Source organism: Salvelinus alpinus, chromosome 4 (assembly GCF_045679555.1).
Source record: "Salvelinus alpinus chromosome 4, SLU_Salpinus.1, whole genome shotgun sequence".
In the NCBI taxonomy this organism is placed as follows: domain Eukaryota; kingdom Metazoa; phylum Chordata; class Actinopteri; order Salmoniformes; family Salmonidae; genus Salvelinus; species Salvelinus alpinus.
Window position 1 is genome coordinate 96,482,866 of NC_092089.1, and position 19,295 is coordinate 96,502,160.

Here is a 19,295-nt window from a genome sequence, read left to right on the forward strand (position 1 = left end):
ATAATGTGCCCCATCATAAGCCAGCAGCCCAGCACAAAACCCAGTGTTTTGGTGTTCTGCCAAACCTTTACGCTGAACATGTCTTACACCCCCCCAAGCTACCCCAATCTGATATCTATTCTAGTATCCTACCCAGACATTTGATGATCACTTGTAGATCTCAGACTGTAATATGTGTTCGTCAGTCTAGTAGTCCATTTCTGGTTTGGAGCTCTAATCTGTTTGTTTCCTGTCCCTCAGGATCTGTACTGTGTCCGCAGCGACCTGGGGAACTTGCTCAAAGCCCTCGGGCGTTTGGAAGAGGCTAAGGTATGTTCGAGGGGCTTGACACCGGCACAGCTTTTTGCTTATCTTTTGTTTGTTCAAAAATTTACTTTGTACTTTGATTTCTTTGTAAGATGTTTTGTTTGTCAGTTATATCCCCCCACCCCCCTTTGAGCCCGATGGCCAAAGTTGCCCCCGTCTTCCCCCCCACTCAGACTCTTCACTCATTCACTTGAGTGTGATTTTTCTCTACCCCCCCACTATGCCCTTGCTCTGGGCAGGCCCTACGTACGCCCTTGCTCTGGGCAGGCCCTACGTACGCCCTTGCTCTGGGCAGGCCCTACGTACGCCCTTGCTCTGGGCAGGCCCTACGTACGCCCTTGCTCTGGGCAGGCCCTACGTACGCCCTTGCTCTGGGCAGGCCCTACGTACGCCCTTGCTCTGGGCAGGCCCTACGTACGCCCTTGCGCTGGGCAGGCCCTACGTACGCCCTGGCTCTGGGAAGGCCCCACACTCTGGCAAGGCCCCACGCCCTGGCAAGGCCCACTGCCCCCTGGCTCTGGGAAGGCCCTACACTCTGGCTCCCTACAACCTGGCTATAGTCAGGCCCCACTGGCCCCTGGCTCTGGGCAGGCCCTACCCCCCACTACACCCTGTCTCTGGGCAAGCCCCATACCCCTCCTCCCCCAGATTCCCCCTCCCTCTTATGAGGCTAATAATGTTGCTTTATTTTGAAGGGAGAGGGGGTATTTTCTACACCCCCAACCCATTAAACCCTCCTTTTCTTTCTATTACGGATTTTTGAGAAGGCTTTATACTTTTTTTCTTTGAGCCTAGGTAGAATAGTCATCTTCATTCTCACTCCACCTGCACACAATCCCCCTGCTCTCTTTAGTCCCACAATGCTCTTCTCGCTGACCTCTCCACCTCCGGTCAGCCCCCCCTCCCCTCACAGGAAGAAAGGCTGGGCTTTTCAAATTGGTAGCAGTAATTATGGTTCTGATATGGATATTTTATAAACTCATAAAACAATAAAAAATAAACAACGGTGGTTTTGGAGGGATAATGCTGGCTCGGTCTTGGAAGGATAAATGAACTGATGAAGTTAGTTAATCTCTTTGCAATGCAAAAGATAAGATGGCCTCTAACCAAACCACATGACTCCAGTTATTTAACAACAAATGGACCACCCCACCACCCAATCCAGTTGTACCACTACCCCTTACCCATGCAGATTTGCTAGTCTTCTTGTATCTTATGGGGCGCTCTCTGACCCCTTTATCTACTCTTAAGCCATTTTATGTCTATCCATCTCCCTGATATGATATCTATACCTTCCCTGGGTTGGGTGAAAGCTGGAGTTGACATCTTGCTAGGTGACCTGGTGCCAGGCCATCTTATTTGGTGCTAGAAGGGGCAGGAGCTCCAGAGAGCTGCCAGCTCATCGCCGGGCCAGCCCCCCTGCACTGTTGCTCCTTCCCCCCGCGCGCTCGCTAGGGCTGGTGGAGTGTGCGCGCTAAGAGCTGCCTTCCTGACACACTAGCTACGCCCCAAGCTGACAGCTCCCTGCTGTCTTAGAGTGGGTGAATAGAATAGTCAGGACTGTACCACGTTTTCATACTGTCACACACACCCCTCCTTACAAGAGCCTAGTACGGTCCGATGCTGCGTCAGGCAGACAGCTCACAAACTGCACTCCGCCACCCGCGTTCAGTTGGCTTGGTTAGAGAGAAACACGCATGCGCAGCAACCAGCGCTGACCTCTTTATTTCAGAGCTACCTATGGAGGCTTCTAGATGCCCAAACATTACACACCGAGGCTTTTCTTCTCACTCCCCATTGGCCAGGATTCAAGCACAACAGGACAAAGAAAAAGCCAAGCATATAAAAAAAAAAACTTTTTGAAGAAGAGGTTGAAGGAAAGCGTATGCTATGACCATATTATTCCCAAAGAAATGTGATCAGTTCATTTGATGAAGATCAAGCTAGTTATCCTCCCTCCTTTCGCCTAGCTTGGCCATACTATTAATATTATGAAACGCATTATCAAAGCCTTTCTTCCCTCCTGCCCCTCCCCCCCCTCCTGAAACATCATTATTTTTCTTAGAATATACAATAAACGTTGCATGAGTGTAAACAGCAGGTTGTCTTTTGTAGTGCTTTTTTTTAAGGACGTTTTAATTACTTTCCATGTGAGAATTTAAAAAAAAATTAATTGTGTATTGTTTTGCGAACTTTTACTAACGCTCTTGTTTTATTTTGTCTCTTGGGTTTTTTCCACGACTGATGATGTTATTTAGATGGTTGTTTCAGGTGGGTGATGACATTACTCCTGCTACCGTACCCTAGGTGCCCTGGCTGAAACACGGATCACTAGGGCAGCATCAGTCCTCAACCACCAGCTGCTGAGGCTGCCGCCCGCCCCTCTGACAAACAATATGGTAACGGGTTTGTAACTGCCAGCAAGAGAGAAACCATGAACTACTACGTTATGCCTGAGCAAGAAGCTCCTCTGTCTTGTGGCTTACTCTGAAGAGCAGAGAAACAAAACAAGAAAAGTTAAACAAACAAAAACAAAACAAAAAGAAGTACAGTAAGCATTCCTTTTTTAAATGTCTTAAATTACCATAACGGCCAAAACGTATATATCAGTAAATAAAATAAAAACATTACAAAAATGAAAGCAATTAGCGGGGAAAAAGATAAGATCCTGAGTAAGAACCCTCTAACTTGTTGTCCTGTTGATTTAGTTTTTTTCCTTCTTGGTTTTGGAGTTACGGCGTTCTGTGGATGATGCAGACAATGCGCTGTGAGTGTGCAGTAACGCAGGGGCTGCGCAGCGAACAAGGCAACCAAGGCCAAAAAAAGCGTCAGGCACAAAGCTCCCCCCCCTCCTCCCCCCCGGCCTGCTGGGTACAGACCCCTCCTCCCCCCGACGCCCTCTGTCAGCCTGGCACCCAGCGTACCCCCAGCCTCCCAAGAGGACACCATTGGCTTGCTTAAACAACTCCTCTATTTCCCCATTGCCCTGCAGAACAGCCCCTGGGCTCTGGTGGTAGATCCTATCCTCCTCTTAGGGCATCAGACACTTGGCCGTCTTGATGCCCCTTAACTTCCAAAACTCCCCTTCTCTATATTCCCCCTCTATCTAACCATCGAACCAGCTTCTTGGCTGCGGTCTCCACGTCCTCTAACCCCAACCCCGTCCCCTGCCACTCGTTGGTCCTGAAAGGCATTGTGGGTACAGAGTGTGGCAGTCTAGGTAAGCTGGGCGTCTCCCGGGGCTCAGGGTCTGCAGCCAGTCCGCAACGCGGCCGGGTTCAGCGAGCGCAGCGGCGGCAAACATCGACCTCTTGTTGCTAAGCAGCAGCACGGTCGGCAGTGGCGGTGTGCGTGGTGATGTGATTGTAGCCAAACACACACCTAGGACATGCCCAGCCCACGTAGCTTTTTGTGCGCACGCATTACAGGGACCTCCACCTGCACGCAGCACCCGCCATTCAAGGTTGTGAGATACCACTAGTTAATATAGTCAGCTATCAAATAGACTGCAACCAAAATAGAAGTTACTGGTTGTGTTATGAATTTGAATATCATTTAGGTATTTCCCTTGACATTAGCGGCTTATTATCGGCTGTACATTACATAGTAAAGCAGAAAAGGTTAGTCAACGTTTCTGTTCCTCATCTTGTGAGAAAGGCCATGATGACTGCAGAATGTCGGTCTGCGTGTGGGTGCTGGTTGGATCTGCGCAGCGTAGGAATAAGCAAGGCAGCTTAGCGCCGCAGATTTCAGCGCAGGCGAGTCCATGCTGCACACTCACTTTTTGCTTTAGTTGAGTACGGTCACTAATTATTTTTCCTCTATCCCTTTTTGTTTTTCTTCCTGTTTTATTCTCTTCATATCTTTATTTTATTTGACAACCTTTCCTCCTACCACCTCTATCACGGCTCCCCCTCTTCTTTTTCTCTACCACTGCTCTTCCTCTCCCCCTCTTCCTCTGGTTTTGATTGTTAACCCATTGAAGGCGTGTTACCTGAAGGCTATTGAGACTCAGCCCAACTTTGCGGTGGCTTGGAGCAACCTGGGTTGTGTGTTCAACGCCCAGGGAGAGATATGGTTGGCCATACACCACTTTGAGAAGGTAAGACTTTTCTACAGAGCCGATGATGTAAAAACAAAAGACAGACCAGGATAGTCTAGTCTGACTGACTAAGGGTTCATGTCTGGGCTGAAACGTTTGATAATTCACAAACAATACTATTCATGTCTGGGAACGTTTTAAGTACAGTACTAGTAGTGTACACTGGTGAACAGGGGAAGAACGGTACACAGTACAGGGGATTTTTGGCTAAACAAAATAAAAGACCAGTGTTGGATATATTCAATCACAAATCAATCTGGTTTAATACAAGTTGCAACAGGAGCAGAGGAAATGTCTAACTTGGCCTTCGACCAGAGATGCCCCTTATCCTAATTGTACAGAACCACTAAGCCAAAACAACGTCAGCTGCTGGCTACACAATCAGTGTTCCACAGAATACAACAACAATCGGTGTCCTTGGACCTGCAGTCTGGCGTCAGGCACTATCAACAGATATGAGTAACATCCAGAATCGCATCTAGTCACGCTTGAAATCATGTGAATTACATAATGGGAACATGTATAAATATTCAAGGCATTTTGTTAATTACGCTTAACTGAATATTAACTTAAATAGTCCACATTACAACTGGTGTTTGGAGGAAATGTTTAACACACTTCTACTACGGTATATCCTGTTCGTTGTGTATGATGTATGGACTTATGGGTGTTTGTCAGGCTGTGACTCTGGATCCCAACTTCCTGGATGCCTACATCAACTTGGGCAACGTTCTGAAAGAGGCTCGCATCTTTGACAGGTCAGTGACTGTTCCCATGGTGTAACCAGTTAAACCTGAAGACACTCCGTTGTTCATCTCATTTATAATTCTAATCATCCTAATTTCACCTGGTGAGTCTTAGGCTAGTAGTAGGGTCTGTGTTCCAAACAGCACCCTATTCCCTGTGTAGTGCCCTACTCTTGACCAGGGCCCATAGGCTCCAGTCAAAAATGGCACTATATAAGGAATAGGGTGCCGTTTCGGACGTAGCCTAGGTATGACGCTCTGACACCTTGTAATTACATTTGAAGAAAGTCAAACACACAGAATCATGCATATGAAAGTAGCAGCAGCAGTATTAGCAGCAGTATATATATATATATATATTTTTTTTTATATAGATGGATGGATAGTATAAATTGTACATAATCTGACTTTCTGTCGTTTTTATTTAAAGCTGCAATATATGTAACTCTGGGCAACCTGACCATGTTCACACAGAAATGTGAGTTATAGATCTGTCATTCTCATTGAAAGCAAGTCTAAGAAGCGGTAGATCTACAGTTGCTTGTGAAAGTATTCACCCCCCCTTGGCATTTTTCCTATTTTGTTGCCTTACAACCTGGAATTAAAATAGATTTTCGGGGGGTTTGTGTCATTTGATTTACACAACATGCCTACCACTTTGAAGATGCAAAATATTTTTTCTTGTGAAACAAGAAGACAAAACAGAACTTGACCATGCATAACTATTCATGCAGACAGCTTACAGGAAGGCAATTTTATTATTTTTTCACCTTTTTTTACCAGGTAGGCTAGTTGAGAACAAGTTCTCATTTTACAACTGCGACCTGGCCAAGATAAATCAAAGCAGTGCGACACAGAGTTACACATGGAATAAACAAGCGTACAGTCAGTAACAGAATAGAAAAAAAGAGTGTATACAGTGTGTGCAAATGGCATGAGTAGGTAAGGCAATAAATAGGCTATAGTAGCAAGTAATTACAATTTAGAAAATTAACACTGGAGTGATAGATGTGCAGATGACGATGTGCAAGTAGAATACTGGTGTGCAAAAGAGCAGAAAAGTAAGATTAAGTAAGATAAAAATGATATGGGGATGAGGTAGGTAGATTGGATGGGCTATTTACAGATGGGCTATGTACGGCTGCAGCGATCGATTAGCTGCTCGGATAGCTGGTGTTTAAAGTTAGTGAGGGAAATATAAGTCTCCAGCGTTTAAAAATTCAAATTAAAAGCTGTTTTAGAACCGGTTGGTGTCGGACTTGATGCACCAGTACTGTTGACTGCTGCAGAAGCAGAGAGAACAGTCTATGGCTTGGGTGGTGGAGTCTTTAAAGATTTTTCAGGCCTTGCTTTCACATCACCTGATATAGAGGTCCTGGATGGCAGGGATTTTGGACCTAGTGATGTACTGGGCTGTCCGCACCACCCTCTAGCGCCATGCGATCAAGGGTGGTGCTGTTGCCATACCACGCAGTGATGCAGCCAGTCAAGATGCTCTCAATGGTGCAGCTGTAGCACTTTTTGAGGGCCCGTGCCAAACTCTTTCAACCTCCTGAGGGGGAAGAGGTGTTGTCGTGCCGTCTTCACGACTGCGTGTGTATGTACCATTTTTTTGAGACGCCGAGGAACTTGAAGTTCTCGACCTGCTCCACTGCAGCCCTGTCGGTGTGGATTGGGGCGCGCTCACCCCCCCTGTTTCCTGTAGTTCACAATCAGCTCGTTTGTCTTACTGACATTGAGGGAGAGGTTGTTTTTCCTGCCCCACACTGCCAGGTCACAGCTTACAGGAAGGTGGTCAGTCTCGTATTGTCGCTGGTGATCAGGACTACCACAGTCGTGTTGTCTGCAAACTTGATGATGGTGTTGGAGTCGTGCGTAGCCATGCAGTCGTGGGTGAAGAGGGAGTACAGGAGGGGACTAAGCACACACCCATGTGGGGACCCCGTGTTGCAGGCTAGGGTGGCAGAGGTGATGTTGCATACCCTCACCACTTGGGGTCGGCCCTTCAGGAAGTCGAGGGGGAGGTGAGTTGCAGAGGGAGGTGTCCAGTCCCAGGGTCCTAAGATTGATGACGAGCTTGGAGGGGACAATGGTGTTGAACGCTGAGCTGTAGTCAATGAACTGCATTCTCACATGGCTATTCCTCTTATCTAGGTGGGTGAAGGGCAGTGTTGAATACAATTGACATTGTGTCGTCTATGCATCTGTTAGGGCGGTATGCAAATTGGAGTGGGTCTGGGATGATGGAGTTGATGTGTTCCATAACCAGCCTCTTAAAGCACTTCATGATAGCTGATGAGTGCTACAGGGTGGTAGTCGTTATGGCATGAAGCCTTGGAGTTCTTAGGAACAGGAATGATGGTGGTCATCATAAAACATGTGGGGATTACAGACTGGGACAAGGAGATGTTGAAAATGACAGTGAATATACCTGCCAGTTCTTCGCATGCTCTGAGAACGCGTCCTGGAATACCACCGGGCCTTGTGGGTATTGACCTACTATTAAAGACTATTCACGTCTGCCTCAGTGAGATTACCCAAGCTTCTGGGTCAGTGGCGGTTCTCACACCCGGCACAATGTTATTGTCAAAGCGTGCATAAAATGCATTGAGTTTGTCTGGTTTCGTTGGGCAGATCACGGCTGAGTCTTCCTTTGTAATCCGTAATGGACTGTAGCCCTTGTCACATGGGGGCTTCGGCACCTGTGTAATATGATTCCACCTTATTCCTATTGTCCTTTTGCCCGTTTGACTCTACGGAGGTCATAGCGGGACTTCTTGTACTTGTTCCTGTTCTCAGACGTAGCCTCATGGTTGTCTGCGATAACCCTGTGGTCGTTTAGTTTAGCGCTGACCTCTGTGTTTAATCCAGGGCTTTTGATTGGTGAAGCAGCGAGCCTTAACTGTGGGGACAACGTTGCCGATGCATTTCCTAATGAAGCCAGTGACAGTTGGTTAGCTCGCCGACATTATCGGTGGGAACCCCGAAACATATTCCAATCGGCGCAAGCAAAGCAGTCCTGTAGCTTAGTCTCTGCTGATTCTGGAGACCATTTCTCAACTGAACGAGTTACTGGTAATTTACTGTTTTGAGCTTCTGCTTGTAAACAGGAAGCAGGACTATGGAGTCATGATCTGATTTGGAGGATGAGGGAGTGCCTTTTATGCTTGCTTGTGAGTAGAATGACGATGGTCTAGGCCTTTATTTCCCCTAGTGGTGAGGAAGACATTGATGGAAGTTGGATATTGCGTGTCTTAATGATGCAGAATTGAAATTGCCGGCAACTAGAAAAGCAGCCTCTGGATATATTTTTCCTTCTTGGTTATAGCCTCTTACAGTTAAGTGCCTGCCTGTTATTTTTCCTCTCTTGAGGTGGAATGTTTACAACAGTCACGATGACAACTGAAAACTCACTCGTGAGGTAAAAGGTTGGCATTTGACCATGTATTCCAAGACTGGTAAACAATGGGGTCGACGCTTCCACCGTGCTCGAGTCAGCACACTTGTTGTTGATGAAGAAGAGGGGATGGATCTTTTCCGAGAGCCATGTTTCAAAAGAGCAGAGAATATTGCAGTTTCTAGAGTCCCGTTGGTAGCAAATCCGCGATCAAAGGTCATCCATCCCTCTTATCAAGTGACTAGTAGAATTGAGGGAAAGGGTGGCTGGTTCTCCCATCGCCTTAATCTCGCCAGTATCCCCTCTCTAGCCTCTAACGTCTGTGTTTCTTCTTGGTTTGCCCAAAAATTGGGTTGGAATTACAGGGCAGATGAGTTGAAGTGTAAGCTGGAATTGCGCTATCTGCCGATCTGATGTTCAAAAGTTGTCGGTTTATAAGAAATCATAGCCGGATACATTTAATTGTTTTTTATTCAAAATGGCAAAGTTGGATGGTAGCCACCCAGTACGCCGCCGCCTTAACAAATACTTATTTTACTAGGGAAACCTGACGAGAAGCTACAGCTCAGTAGTACTAGTACCACTCTACTCTCCTCTACACATCACCAGTACCACTCTACTCTCCTCTACACATCACCAGTACCACTCTACTCTCCTCTACACATCACCAGTACCACTCTACTCTCCTCTACACATCACCAGTACCACTCTACTCTCCTCTACGCATCACCAGTACCACTCTACTCTCCTCTACGCATCACCAGTACCACTCTACTCTCCTCTCTGTATCCATGCAGAGCAGTGCTGGGCTACCTGAGTCCTCAGCCTTTAGTACTTACTATTACTACTAGTGTTTACCCACCCTTCTCTCTTTTTCCAACCATTCAGAGCGGTGGCTGGCTACCTGCGTGCCCTGAGCCTGAGCCCCAACCACGCCGTCGTCCACGGCAACCTGGCGTGCGTCTACTACGAGCAGGGTCTTATCGACCTGGCCATCGACACGTACCGCCGCGCCATCGAGCTGCAGCCCCACTTCCCTGACGCCTACTGTAACCTGGCCAACGCCCTCAAGGAGAAGGGCAATGTAAGGAAGAACACGGTGTGTGTGTCCAAGCAGTGAGAGACTGCTCCGTTATTCTGCATCCCAACTGCCAGTGTGAGAGTCATGCCGGTCCCAGCAGGCCGCAGCAGTTGTCTGTCTGTGCCCCGTGCATGCCATGCCTGTCGTGCATTCCTTGACCTAATTTAGGAGATGAAGGGGGGGGTGTTTTCTCCACATATACAGAGAGGAGATCAGATTGGGTGTGGTTAGATGGATATGCATGACACCCTGGTCATCATGCTGGTCTGTTTCATGATTGTTGATAGGCCATCCCTTTCAACACTGCTCCAGACAGAAAGATTATTTTGGGAAGTGCAAGCATTCCCTGTTCAGCTACAAACAGGGTTGCAGATATGGGTTCCAGCTTTCAGTTAGCAGTGTTTGTGTAGCTGTTGTCTCTGTTGGGGTCTCCCTTTCTATTGGCCCTGTCTGGGCCTTGGCGTCTGTCTGTATGTTTTTCTGTGTGAGGGTGTCTGCCTGTATCTGAGTGTTTTGTCTTTATCTGTGAATGTGTGTGTCTGTTTGAAAGCGTGTGTGTGGTTTAACCCATTGTGGTTTAACCCCGTCTCTCCCAGGTATCAGAGGCTGAGGAGTGTTACAACACGGCCCTGCGTCTGTGTCCCACCCACGCAGACTCTCTCAACAACCTGGCCAACATCAAGAGGGAGCAGGGCAACATCGAGGACGCCGTCCAGCTCTACAGGAAAGCCCTGGAGGTGAGACGGATAACCATAACTATGGCAGAATGCTCATAGAAAGCATTGAAAGTAGCATTGAAAAGTTTCTCTTCCTCCCCTTCTCTTACCTGGCATAATGGGTTTAAGGAATTCTGTTTACAGGCCCTTGTTTTTTTCCCACCACAATCCTAATCACGTCAGCTCAGTGTTCTCTTTAAGGAAGTGTAATTTCATGATTTTGGTGGTGACTGAACAATTGTTTGTTTTTGTAGGTGTTTGCAGCGGCCCACTCTAACCTGGCCAGTGTCCTGTTATATGTATTCTAACCTGTAGGGTGTCCACTCACTGCCCAGAGTGGGTGAAAAATGTGTTTTCGTGATGAAATTTCACTTCCTTATGTTATAAAATACATTTTACCAAGACAAATTATTATTCGTGTTCTGAATCGTTCAGCGAGGTCTTTCTCGAACGTAGTGCCTTTGGAAAGTATTCAGACCCCTTGTCTTTTTCCACATTTTGTTACGTTACAGCCTTATTCTAAAATTGATCCTCATCAATCTACACAATACTCCATAATGACAAAGCAAAAACAGGTTTTTAGACCATAAGTTTTCAGCTCCTTTGATATGAAACTCTAAATAGAGCTCAGGTGCATCCTGTTTCCATTGATCATCATTGATGTTTCTACAACTTGATTGGAGTCCACCTGTGGTAAATTCAATTAATTGGACATTTATTTGGAAAGGCACACACCTGTCTATATAAGATCCCACTGTTGACAGTCAGAGCAAAAACCAAGCCATGAGGTCAAAGGAATTGTCCATAGAGCTCCGAGACAGGATTGTGTCAAGGCACAGATCTGGGGAAGGGTACCAACAAATTTCTGCAGCATTGAATGTCCCCAAGAACAGTGGACTGATAATTGAAGTTTGGAACCACCAAGACTCTAGAGTTGGCCGCCGGCCCCAACTGAGTAATCGGGGGTTAAGGGCCTTGGTCAGGGAGGTGACCAAGAACCCGATGGTCACTCTGACAGAGCTCCAGAGTTCCTCTGTGGAGATGGGAGAACCTTCCAGAATGACAACCATCTCTGTAGCCCTCCACCAATCAGGCCTTTATGGTAGAGTGGCCAGACGGAAGCCACTCCTCAGTAAAAGGCACATGACAGCCCACTTGGAGTTTGCCAAAAGGCACCTAAAGACTCAGACCATGAGAAACAAGGTTCTCTGGTCTGATGAAACCAAGATTGAACTCTTTGGCCTGAATGTCAAGCGTCACGTCTGGAGGGAACCTGGCACCATCCCTATGGTGAAGCATGGTGGTGGCAGCATCATGCTGTGGGGATGTTTTCCAGCGGCAGGGACTGGGACACAAGTCAGGATCGAGGCAAAGATGAGCGGAGCGAAGTACAGAGAGTTCCTTGATGAAAACCTGCTCCAGACCGCTCAGGACCTCAGACTGGGGTGAAGGTTCACCTTCCAACAGGACAAAGACACTAAGCACACAGCTAAGACAACACAGGCGTGGCTTCGGGACAAGTCTCAATGTCCTTAATTGGCCCAGCCAGAGCCCGGACTTGGAGACTCAAGGCTGTAATCGCTGCCAAAGGTGCTTCAACAAAGTATTGAGTAAAGGGTCTGAATACTTATGTTAATGTAATATTTCAGTTTTTTATTTTTAATGAATTTGATAAAATAAGTTTTTGCTTTGTCATTATGGGGTGTAGATTTATGAAGGGGGGCAAAACCATTTAATCTATTTTAGAATAAGGCTGTAATGTAACAAAATGAGGGGTCTGAATACTTTCCAAATGCACTGTGTAATTAACATCATATCCAAGAAGTTGGATTTTGTAACGTAATACATCTGATAATAAGCACTTAGCTCTGACAGAGCAGTGCAGGGTTCTCACCGCAACTTTTGAGAATTTTACATTTTGTGGTCGTCTGTAGTTTCCCGCAGGTCACAAAAAGCTAAATTTGTGACACGGGCCGAGTTGAATTTGAAAGCCTTTCGTAAATCAGAATATTGGTATATGCTCAGTGCTCCATTGACATCTCACATCATCAGATGCTTGTTTCTGTGAGAAATCTACTGAAAATAACAGGAATTTCGCATTAATTTGAAAACCTATACTAAAATATGGAAATACACGTCTCAAAATTGACATTATCGTGCCTCATTTTATGTCCTGCAGATTTTATTAAAAAGGATGACCAGTTCAACAGTGAGCTGGCAGGTAGCCTTTATTCTGGACAGAATCCAGACTAGCTGATGCCGTTTCCCAGATAAAAAAATAAATAAACATTTAAAACTACTTTTTCCTCTGGCTTTGGTTTAGTCACCCTGTCTGGCCATCCTACAATGGTGAAAACTCCAATTACTTTTGAACGGATTATGATAGAGACATGACGTTTCGACCATAAGCTTTCATAGAGAAACATCTACACAATTAACATATTGGTCAAATTGTGTATTAGATTGGGCACCCTATAACCTGTGTGTGTGTGTGTGTGGTTGGTGTCTTCAGGTGTTTCCAGAGTTTGCAGCGGCCCACTCTAACCTGGCCAGCGTTCTGCAGCAGCAGGGGAAACTCCAGGAGGCCCTCATGCACTACAAAGAGGCCATCAGGTCAGCAGACACACACCCTCTCTCTGTCGCGCTCTCTCTTTCATCTCGTGGTTTGACAATCCATAGATACACTTTTAGGGACGGTGTTTCAAGGTACTAAATCTAGTTGATAGATTGGCGTCCTACTGAATTGTTTCTGTCTCGCTGTAGAATCAGCCCTACGTTTGCTGATGCCTACTCCAACATGGGCAACACTCTGAAGGAGATGCAGGATGTCCAGGGAGCTCTACAGTGTTACACCAGAGCCATCCAGATCAACCCTGCCTTCGCTGACGCTCACTCTAACCTGGCCTCCATACACAAGGTGACTTTCATCTGTCATGTCTGTTATAACCCACAATCCTAAATCAACTCCTATCAGACCTACAGAAGTGCAGTGAAGTTAATTTGGGATTGGTATTACTCTTTCTGTCACTAATATTCCGCAGGGACAAATTCACCTATGCTCTGCAATTAGTTATTTAATTCATGAAAATATTAAAATGCATGTATTTTATAAAGGAAGTTGTCTTTATGATTCCATTATTATAATATGTTAATCTCCCTACCCCCAGGACTCTGGTAACATCCCAGAAGCCATTGCGTCCTACCGTACTGCCCTGAAACTGAAGCCTGACTTCCCTGATGCCTACTGCAACCTGGCACACTGCCTGCAGGTACACACACACACACACACGTCTCCTGTGCCAAGTTACTGCAGATACACTTGAAGCCAAATCCTGATTTGAGACTCAACTGTAACTTGAGTATAAATCATGTACTGATGTGAGACATTACCAGAGAGAAGCCAAGTAAGGCCCAAGAGTTACTGCTCCTGTATTACGTTTCTCTGATTTTACATTTCAGACTGCCTCACAAACATCTCTCTCACAAACACACTCAACACTCACACAACTGTCTCCTCTCTCACTAGATTGTGTGTGACTGGACAGACTATGATGAGCGTATGAAGAAGCTGGTGAGCATCGTGGCTGACCAGTTGGATAAGAACCGGCTGCCCTCGGTGCACCCCCACCACAGCATGCTGTACCCCCTTTCTCACGGCTTCCGCAAGGCCATCGCTGAGAGGCACGGAAACCTCTGTCTGGACAAGGTACAGGCCCTCATCAAAGCAAGTACAGTATTGACCTTTTATTCAGGTGAAAGTTGGGCTGGGGTGCTTGCATGGTAAACGGTAAGGCGGGGTGGCTTGGAAGTTACTCGTCTGGTACATTTTAAGGAAACTTATTAGGCCCGTAGTCTTATTTAGTTAGAAATAAACCGTAAAAAGCAGCCTTGGGTGGCAGAAGGTTGTTGGGTTCAGTCATAGATGGGTTAAGATGAGTTTGGTTTGTGTGGTTAGTTAGGACAGGTTCAGGTCCAGTTGTAACTGTGTTATGGACGAGTGATCTGGTTTTAATCTGTCTTATCTAGTTGGACCACCTGAAAGTAGCTAGGTTTAAGGTCATTATCTGACAGGCTGTGATGTTCCAATGTCCATACTAGCAATCATTCAAAGTAGGATGCTAGTGTAGATTTGTTTGGAAGAGAGCCTTGGGTTATGTCTCAGATGGCACCCTTACCATTATATAGTGCACTACATTTGGTTAAAAGTAGTGCACTATATAGGGAATAGGGTGCAATTTGGGACACATAGTTGATCAGCTGTGGTATGGTCTAACGGCACCCCCCCCCCCCGTACCACCACAGATCAATGCGCTCCACAAGCCGGCCTTTGAATACCCCAAGGACCTGAAGGCCAGCGCGGGTCGGCTGAGGGTGGGATATGTCAGCTCTGACTTCGGGAACCACCCCACCTCCCACCTCATGCAGTCCATCCCCGGCATGCACAGCTCTGAGAAGTTTGAGGTGAGGGGTTTCTTACTGTTGTGTCTCATTACCACTAGAGATGTTGTCAGGCAGATTGGCAACGACCAGTGATTTCACATTAACTGATGTGTTTGCATACCCGGATTTTATTGTCATTTCAACAAATGTTTCATTCTCAATGAAACTTAACTGAATAAATAATGGATTAGCAAATTAATTTTAGTGGCCAAACGGTACATTCAACAAAAACAAAAAAATAACAAAAAAAAATCTTAAATTGAGATATAACAGCCATACTATACTGGCCGTGCATCTGTTCTAACAGTTGGTTGTAACATGGTTATAACATGTCTGGTTGTTTCCCTCCCCAGGTGTTCTGCTATGCACTGAGCCCAGATGACAACACCAACTTTAGGGTTAAAGTGGTAGCCGAGGCCAATCACTTCACTGATCTGTCCCAGGTAAGTTAACGCAGATGGAGAACTGAATCTAAGTACTTTAGAAGCAGCTTAATTTTCTCTTCGCCCTTTCCTCTATACTGTAGAACATAGAGCCACTCTGAAGCCACATTCAACACTTGAGAGTACAGATTTTTAAATCCTCTCCACTCCTGTCTGTCCTCTGTCAGCTCCCGTGTAACGGTAAGGCAGCAGACAGGATCCATCAGGATGGACTCCACATCCTGGTCAATATGAACGGCTATACCAAAGGAGCCCGCAACGAGCTGTTTGCCCTGCGCCCCGCTCCCATCCAGGTGAGATGATAACCAGGCTTTATTTGGCCATGTTAGTTTCTTATAAATTTTAGTTAGTTATACATTTTACCCCACTAGAAAATTGACGTAGGCATCCGAAGGTTTGTATCCAGAGGCACAGGACTGATAGTGACTGGCCACTGGTTTGGCAAGAATACCTGGTTTGTCATAAAGTCAGTGCTAAGTGATACTTCTGTGTCCCCTGTTTAGTGGCTGGGCTACCAGAGGTACAGGGATGTAGTGCTGCTGTGGAGTGGGGAAGTGCCGCTCCCTCACCTTTATTTATTTTAAATTTGAGAATGCATGGCGCTGTTAAACTATTTCAGGAAAATGATCTTTAATTACCAGCGAAATTTCAGGAAAATTTATAAAATGACCATTGCAATAGATATGTAGGCTACAAGGGCCTATAGGTAGGAAAATGATGGTTTCTTCTGTCTGGCGGTGGTGCGAGTGTTTAACTGTGTGTGTGCAGAGGCACGTCGGTCAGAGGCTTGACCACTTTGAGTGGGCCAAATCTGACATGACCAGCCACAGACAGAACTCTACCAGGGGTTGCTAAAACGTCTGTCCTCAGTGTCATGGACTTGGGGCTCATGTACAACGCACTTTAACTCGCCATACTGTCCGAGTCCTTAGCTTACAAAAAACCCACGACTTCTATTGCGTATGCAGGCAAACTGATCCACTGCATGAATCTGAACCTGAAATCGGCCCTAATTAATCTGCCATTCCGATTAATCGGTCGACCTCTAGAACACGCCCCTAAGCACACACCCAAGACAACGCAGGAGTGGCTCCGGGACAAATCTCTGAATGTCCTTGAGTGGTCCAGCCAGAGCCCAGACTTGAACCCGATCAAACATCTCTGGAGAGACCTGAAAATAGCTGTGCAGCGACGCTCCCCATCCAACCTGACAGCTTGAGAGGATCTGCAGAGAGGAATGTAAGAAACTCCCCAAATACAGGTGTGACAACCTTGTAGCGTCATACCCAAGAAGACTCAAGTCTGTAATCGCTGCCAAAGGTGCTTCAACAAAGTACTAGGGTCTGAATAATCATTTTTATTTTTTTTCATTTGCAAAAAAATCTCACCCTGTTTTTGCTTTGTCCATTATGGGGTATTGTGTGTAGATTGAGGGAGGATAAATTATTTAATACATTTTAGAATAAGGTTACTGTAACCAAATGTGGAAAAGGTCAAGTAGTCTGAATATTTTGGAGGCACTTTACAGCGCGGAAATAAAAAAGTGATATTTTTCCGCCTCGTTCTCATAAATTACCATCCAAATGCCCAATTGTCAAAAACACGCTTCAAATAGTGAATTTTTACAATGTGACAATTTATTTCATATGTTATCTGTGGAATTATCAGCCGATATCGGTAAAAGGCCAATGTCTTCCACCGACAATATCGGTGAAACTCTATATCAGTCAGGCTCTGCTTTTAGGATTATTACAAATAGAATATTATTACTTCTCACGATGGTGCTCGTTTAGTAGGCCTAAAGTTAGATCAAGGGCTGAATCGATGTCTCGCAAAGATCACAGAATGATTCATTTGTGTGTTACATAGCCTAACAGAACAGAATATAATGGCATACGCTGTTAAGCCATAAACACCTCAGTCATTTCTTATCCGAAGCTGAATAGGCAAAAAACAATCCTCATGCAACCAAATCTCAACAGTGTGCACCACAGAACAGTGAGCTAGATGTTTACATCTGAAGCATCCGGTTGGCATTTCCGCTCCCCACCAAACACGGTAATGACGAAGCCCAGTGGCCGGCAGTGGGAGAAGATGGAGTGAGATGGATTTTTGGCCCAACATTCTGCAAATGTCCCATTTTTTAAAATTAAATTGTTTTTCTCAATATGGTTTTCTGTTTCCAAATCTAGAATCTTTGAGTGGAGTAAGTTTTGTAGACTGCCAAAGTTTCCAAAAATTCTGTTTTAGGAGCATCAGGGCGAATTGAGTTATTGCACATGCACACTTCACAGATTAGGTGTTCCCTAACAGCAATATGCTGCAACGCGCCAATAGGATCTTGCTAACGCGTGCTTGATTCTGCCCACCTCATTGCTTGTTCTGCCCACTGATTAATTTGCTCCTGTTGGAAATGTCAGACCACAACCTCTCTTGGGTTAGTTATAAAAATCTTTGTCATGTTCCAGTAGGCAGGATATACTGAGTGTACAAAACATTAAGAACGCCTTAATATTGAGTTACACCCCCTTTTGCACTCATAACTGCCTCAATTTGTCGGGGCATGGACTCTACAAGGTGTCAAGCATCCACAGGTATGCTGGTCCATGTTGACTCCAATGCTTCCCACAGTTGTGTCAAGTTGGCTGGATGTCCTTTGGGGGTTGGACCATTCTTGATACACACAGGAAACTGTTGAGTGTGGAAAAACCCAGCAGCGTTGCAGTTCTTGACACAAACCGGTACGCCTGGCACCTACTACCATACCACATTCAAAGCAATTTAAATATTTTGTCTTGCCCATTTACCCTCTGAATGGCACACACACAATCAAGGTCTCCATTATCTCAAGGCTTAAAAATCCTTCTTTAACCTGTCTCCTTCCCTGCCTTAATCTACACCGAAGTGGATTTAACAAGGGACATCATTAAGGAATCATAGCTTTCACCTGGTCGGTCTGTCATGGAGGTGTTCGTAATGTTTTGTACACTGTATGCTTTGAAACAAAATAGGCCTATAAGTAAGTGTAGTAGTTAACACCATCTGCTTTAATTTGCTCATGAAACAGTAATTCAACAAGATCTAACTGCATATCCCCATGAAAGTGATTGAGATCAAATGATTGGCAGATATGCAGTAAGAATGTGATGAAGGATCATTCCTGATTGACAGTGATGGCCTATTTGGAAAATAGGTATGCCTAATTTGGTGTTTTGAGGGTATTTAATAAAAAATAAAAAAATGAAATGTTCCTTATACAAAAAAAATCCTATCAAATTGTATTGGTCACATACACATATTTAGCAGATGGTATTGGTCACATACACATAATTAGCAGATGGTATTGGTCACACACATAATTAGCAGATGGTATTGGTCACACACATAATTAGCAGATGGTATTGGTCACACACACATATTTAGCAGATGGTATTGGTCACACACACATATTTAGCAGATGGTATTGGTCACACACACATATTTAGCAGATGGTATTGGTCACACACACATATTTAGCAGATGGTATTGGTCACACACGCATATTTAGCAGATGGTATTGGTCACATACGCATATTTAGCAGATGGTATTGGTCACACACGCATATTTAGCAGATGGTATTGGTCACACACGCATATTTAGCAGATGGTATTGGTCACACACGCATATTTAGCAGATGGTATTGGTCACATATTTAGCAGATGGTATTGGTCACATACGCATATTTAGCAGATGGTATTGGTCACACGCATATTTAGCAGATGGTATTAGTCACATACACATATTTAGCAGATGGTATTGGTCACATACGCATATTTAGCAGATGGTATTGCGGGTGTAGAGAAGTGTTTGTGTTCCTAGCTCCAACAGTGCAGTAAGTTAACAAGTCACAACAAAACACACATCTAAAAGAATGGAATTAAGAAATATATAAATATTAGATTGAGCAATTTCGGATTGGCATTGACCTCAGTAGAATATAATACAGTATAAATGAGATGAGTAAAGCAGTATGTAAACATGATTAAAGTGACTAGTGTTACATTAAAGTGGTCAGTGGTTCCAT

The 19,295-nt window shown here is 45.2% G+C and overlaps 1 protein-coding gene across 11 annotated transcripts in view; it reads left to right on the forward strand.

Moving 5' to 3' along the window:
• The window catches only part of LOC139574725 (UDP-N-acetylglucosamine--peptide N-acetylglucosaminyltransferase 110 kDa subunit), a 32,357-nt gene that overhangs the window by 3,328 nt on the left and 9,734 nt on the right, over positions 1-19,295 (forward strand). For 4 of the 11 annotated variants that reach the window (XM_071399562.1, XM_071399568.1, XM_071399567.1 and 1 more), the window contains exons 4-15: positions 241-309; positions 4,292-4,408; positions 5,087-5,166; positions 9,440-9,635; positions 10,229-10,369; positions 12,861-12,961; positions 13,112-13,265; positions 13,516-13,617; positions 13,875-14,054; positions 14,651-14,809; positions 15,142-15,231; positions 15,399-15,524. In XM_071399562.1, coding sequence (XP_071255663.1) covers positions 241-309; positions 4,292-4,408; positions 5,087-5,166; positions 9,440-9,635; positions 10,229-10,369; positions 12,861-12,961; positions 13,112-13,265; positions 13,516-13,617; positions 13,875-14,054; positions 14,651-14,809; positions 15,142-15,231; positions 15,399-15,524 — 1,515 coding nt within the window. Of the gene's footprint in view, positions 1-240; positions 310-438; positions 2,706-4,291; positions 4,409-5,086; positions 5,167-9,439; positions 9,651-10,228; positions 10,370-12,860; positions 12,962-13,111; positions 13,266-13,515; positions 13,618-13,874; positions 14,073-14,650; positions 14,810-15,141; positions 15,232-15,398; positions 15,525-19,295 lie in introns of those variants that run through there. The other 7 variants (XM_071399559.1, XM_071399565.1, XM_071399564.1 and 4 more) reach the window with 4 other exon arrangements.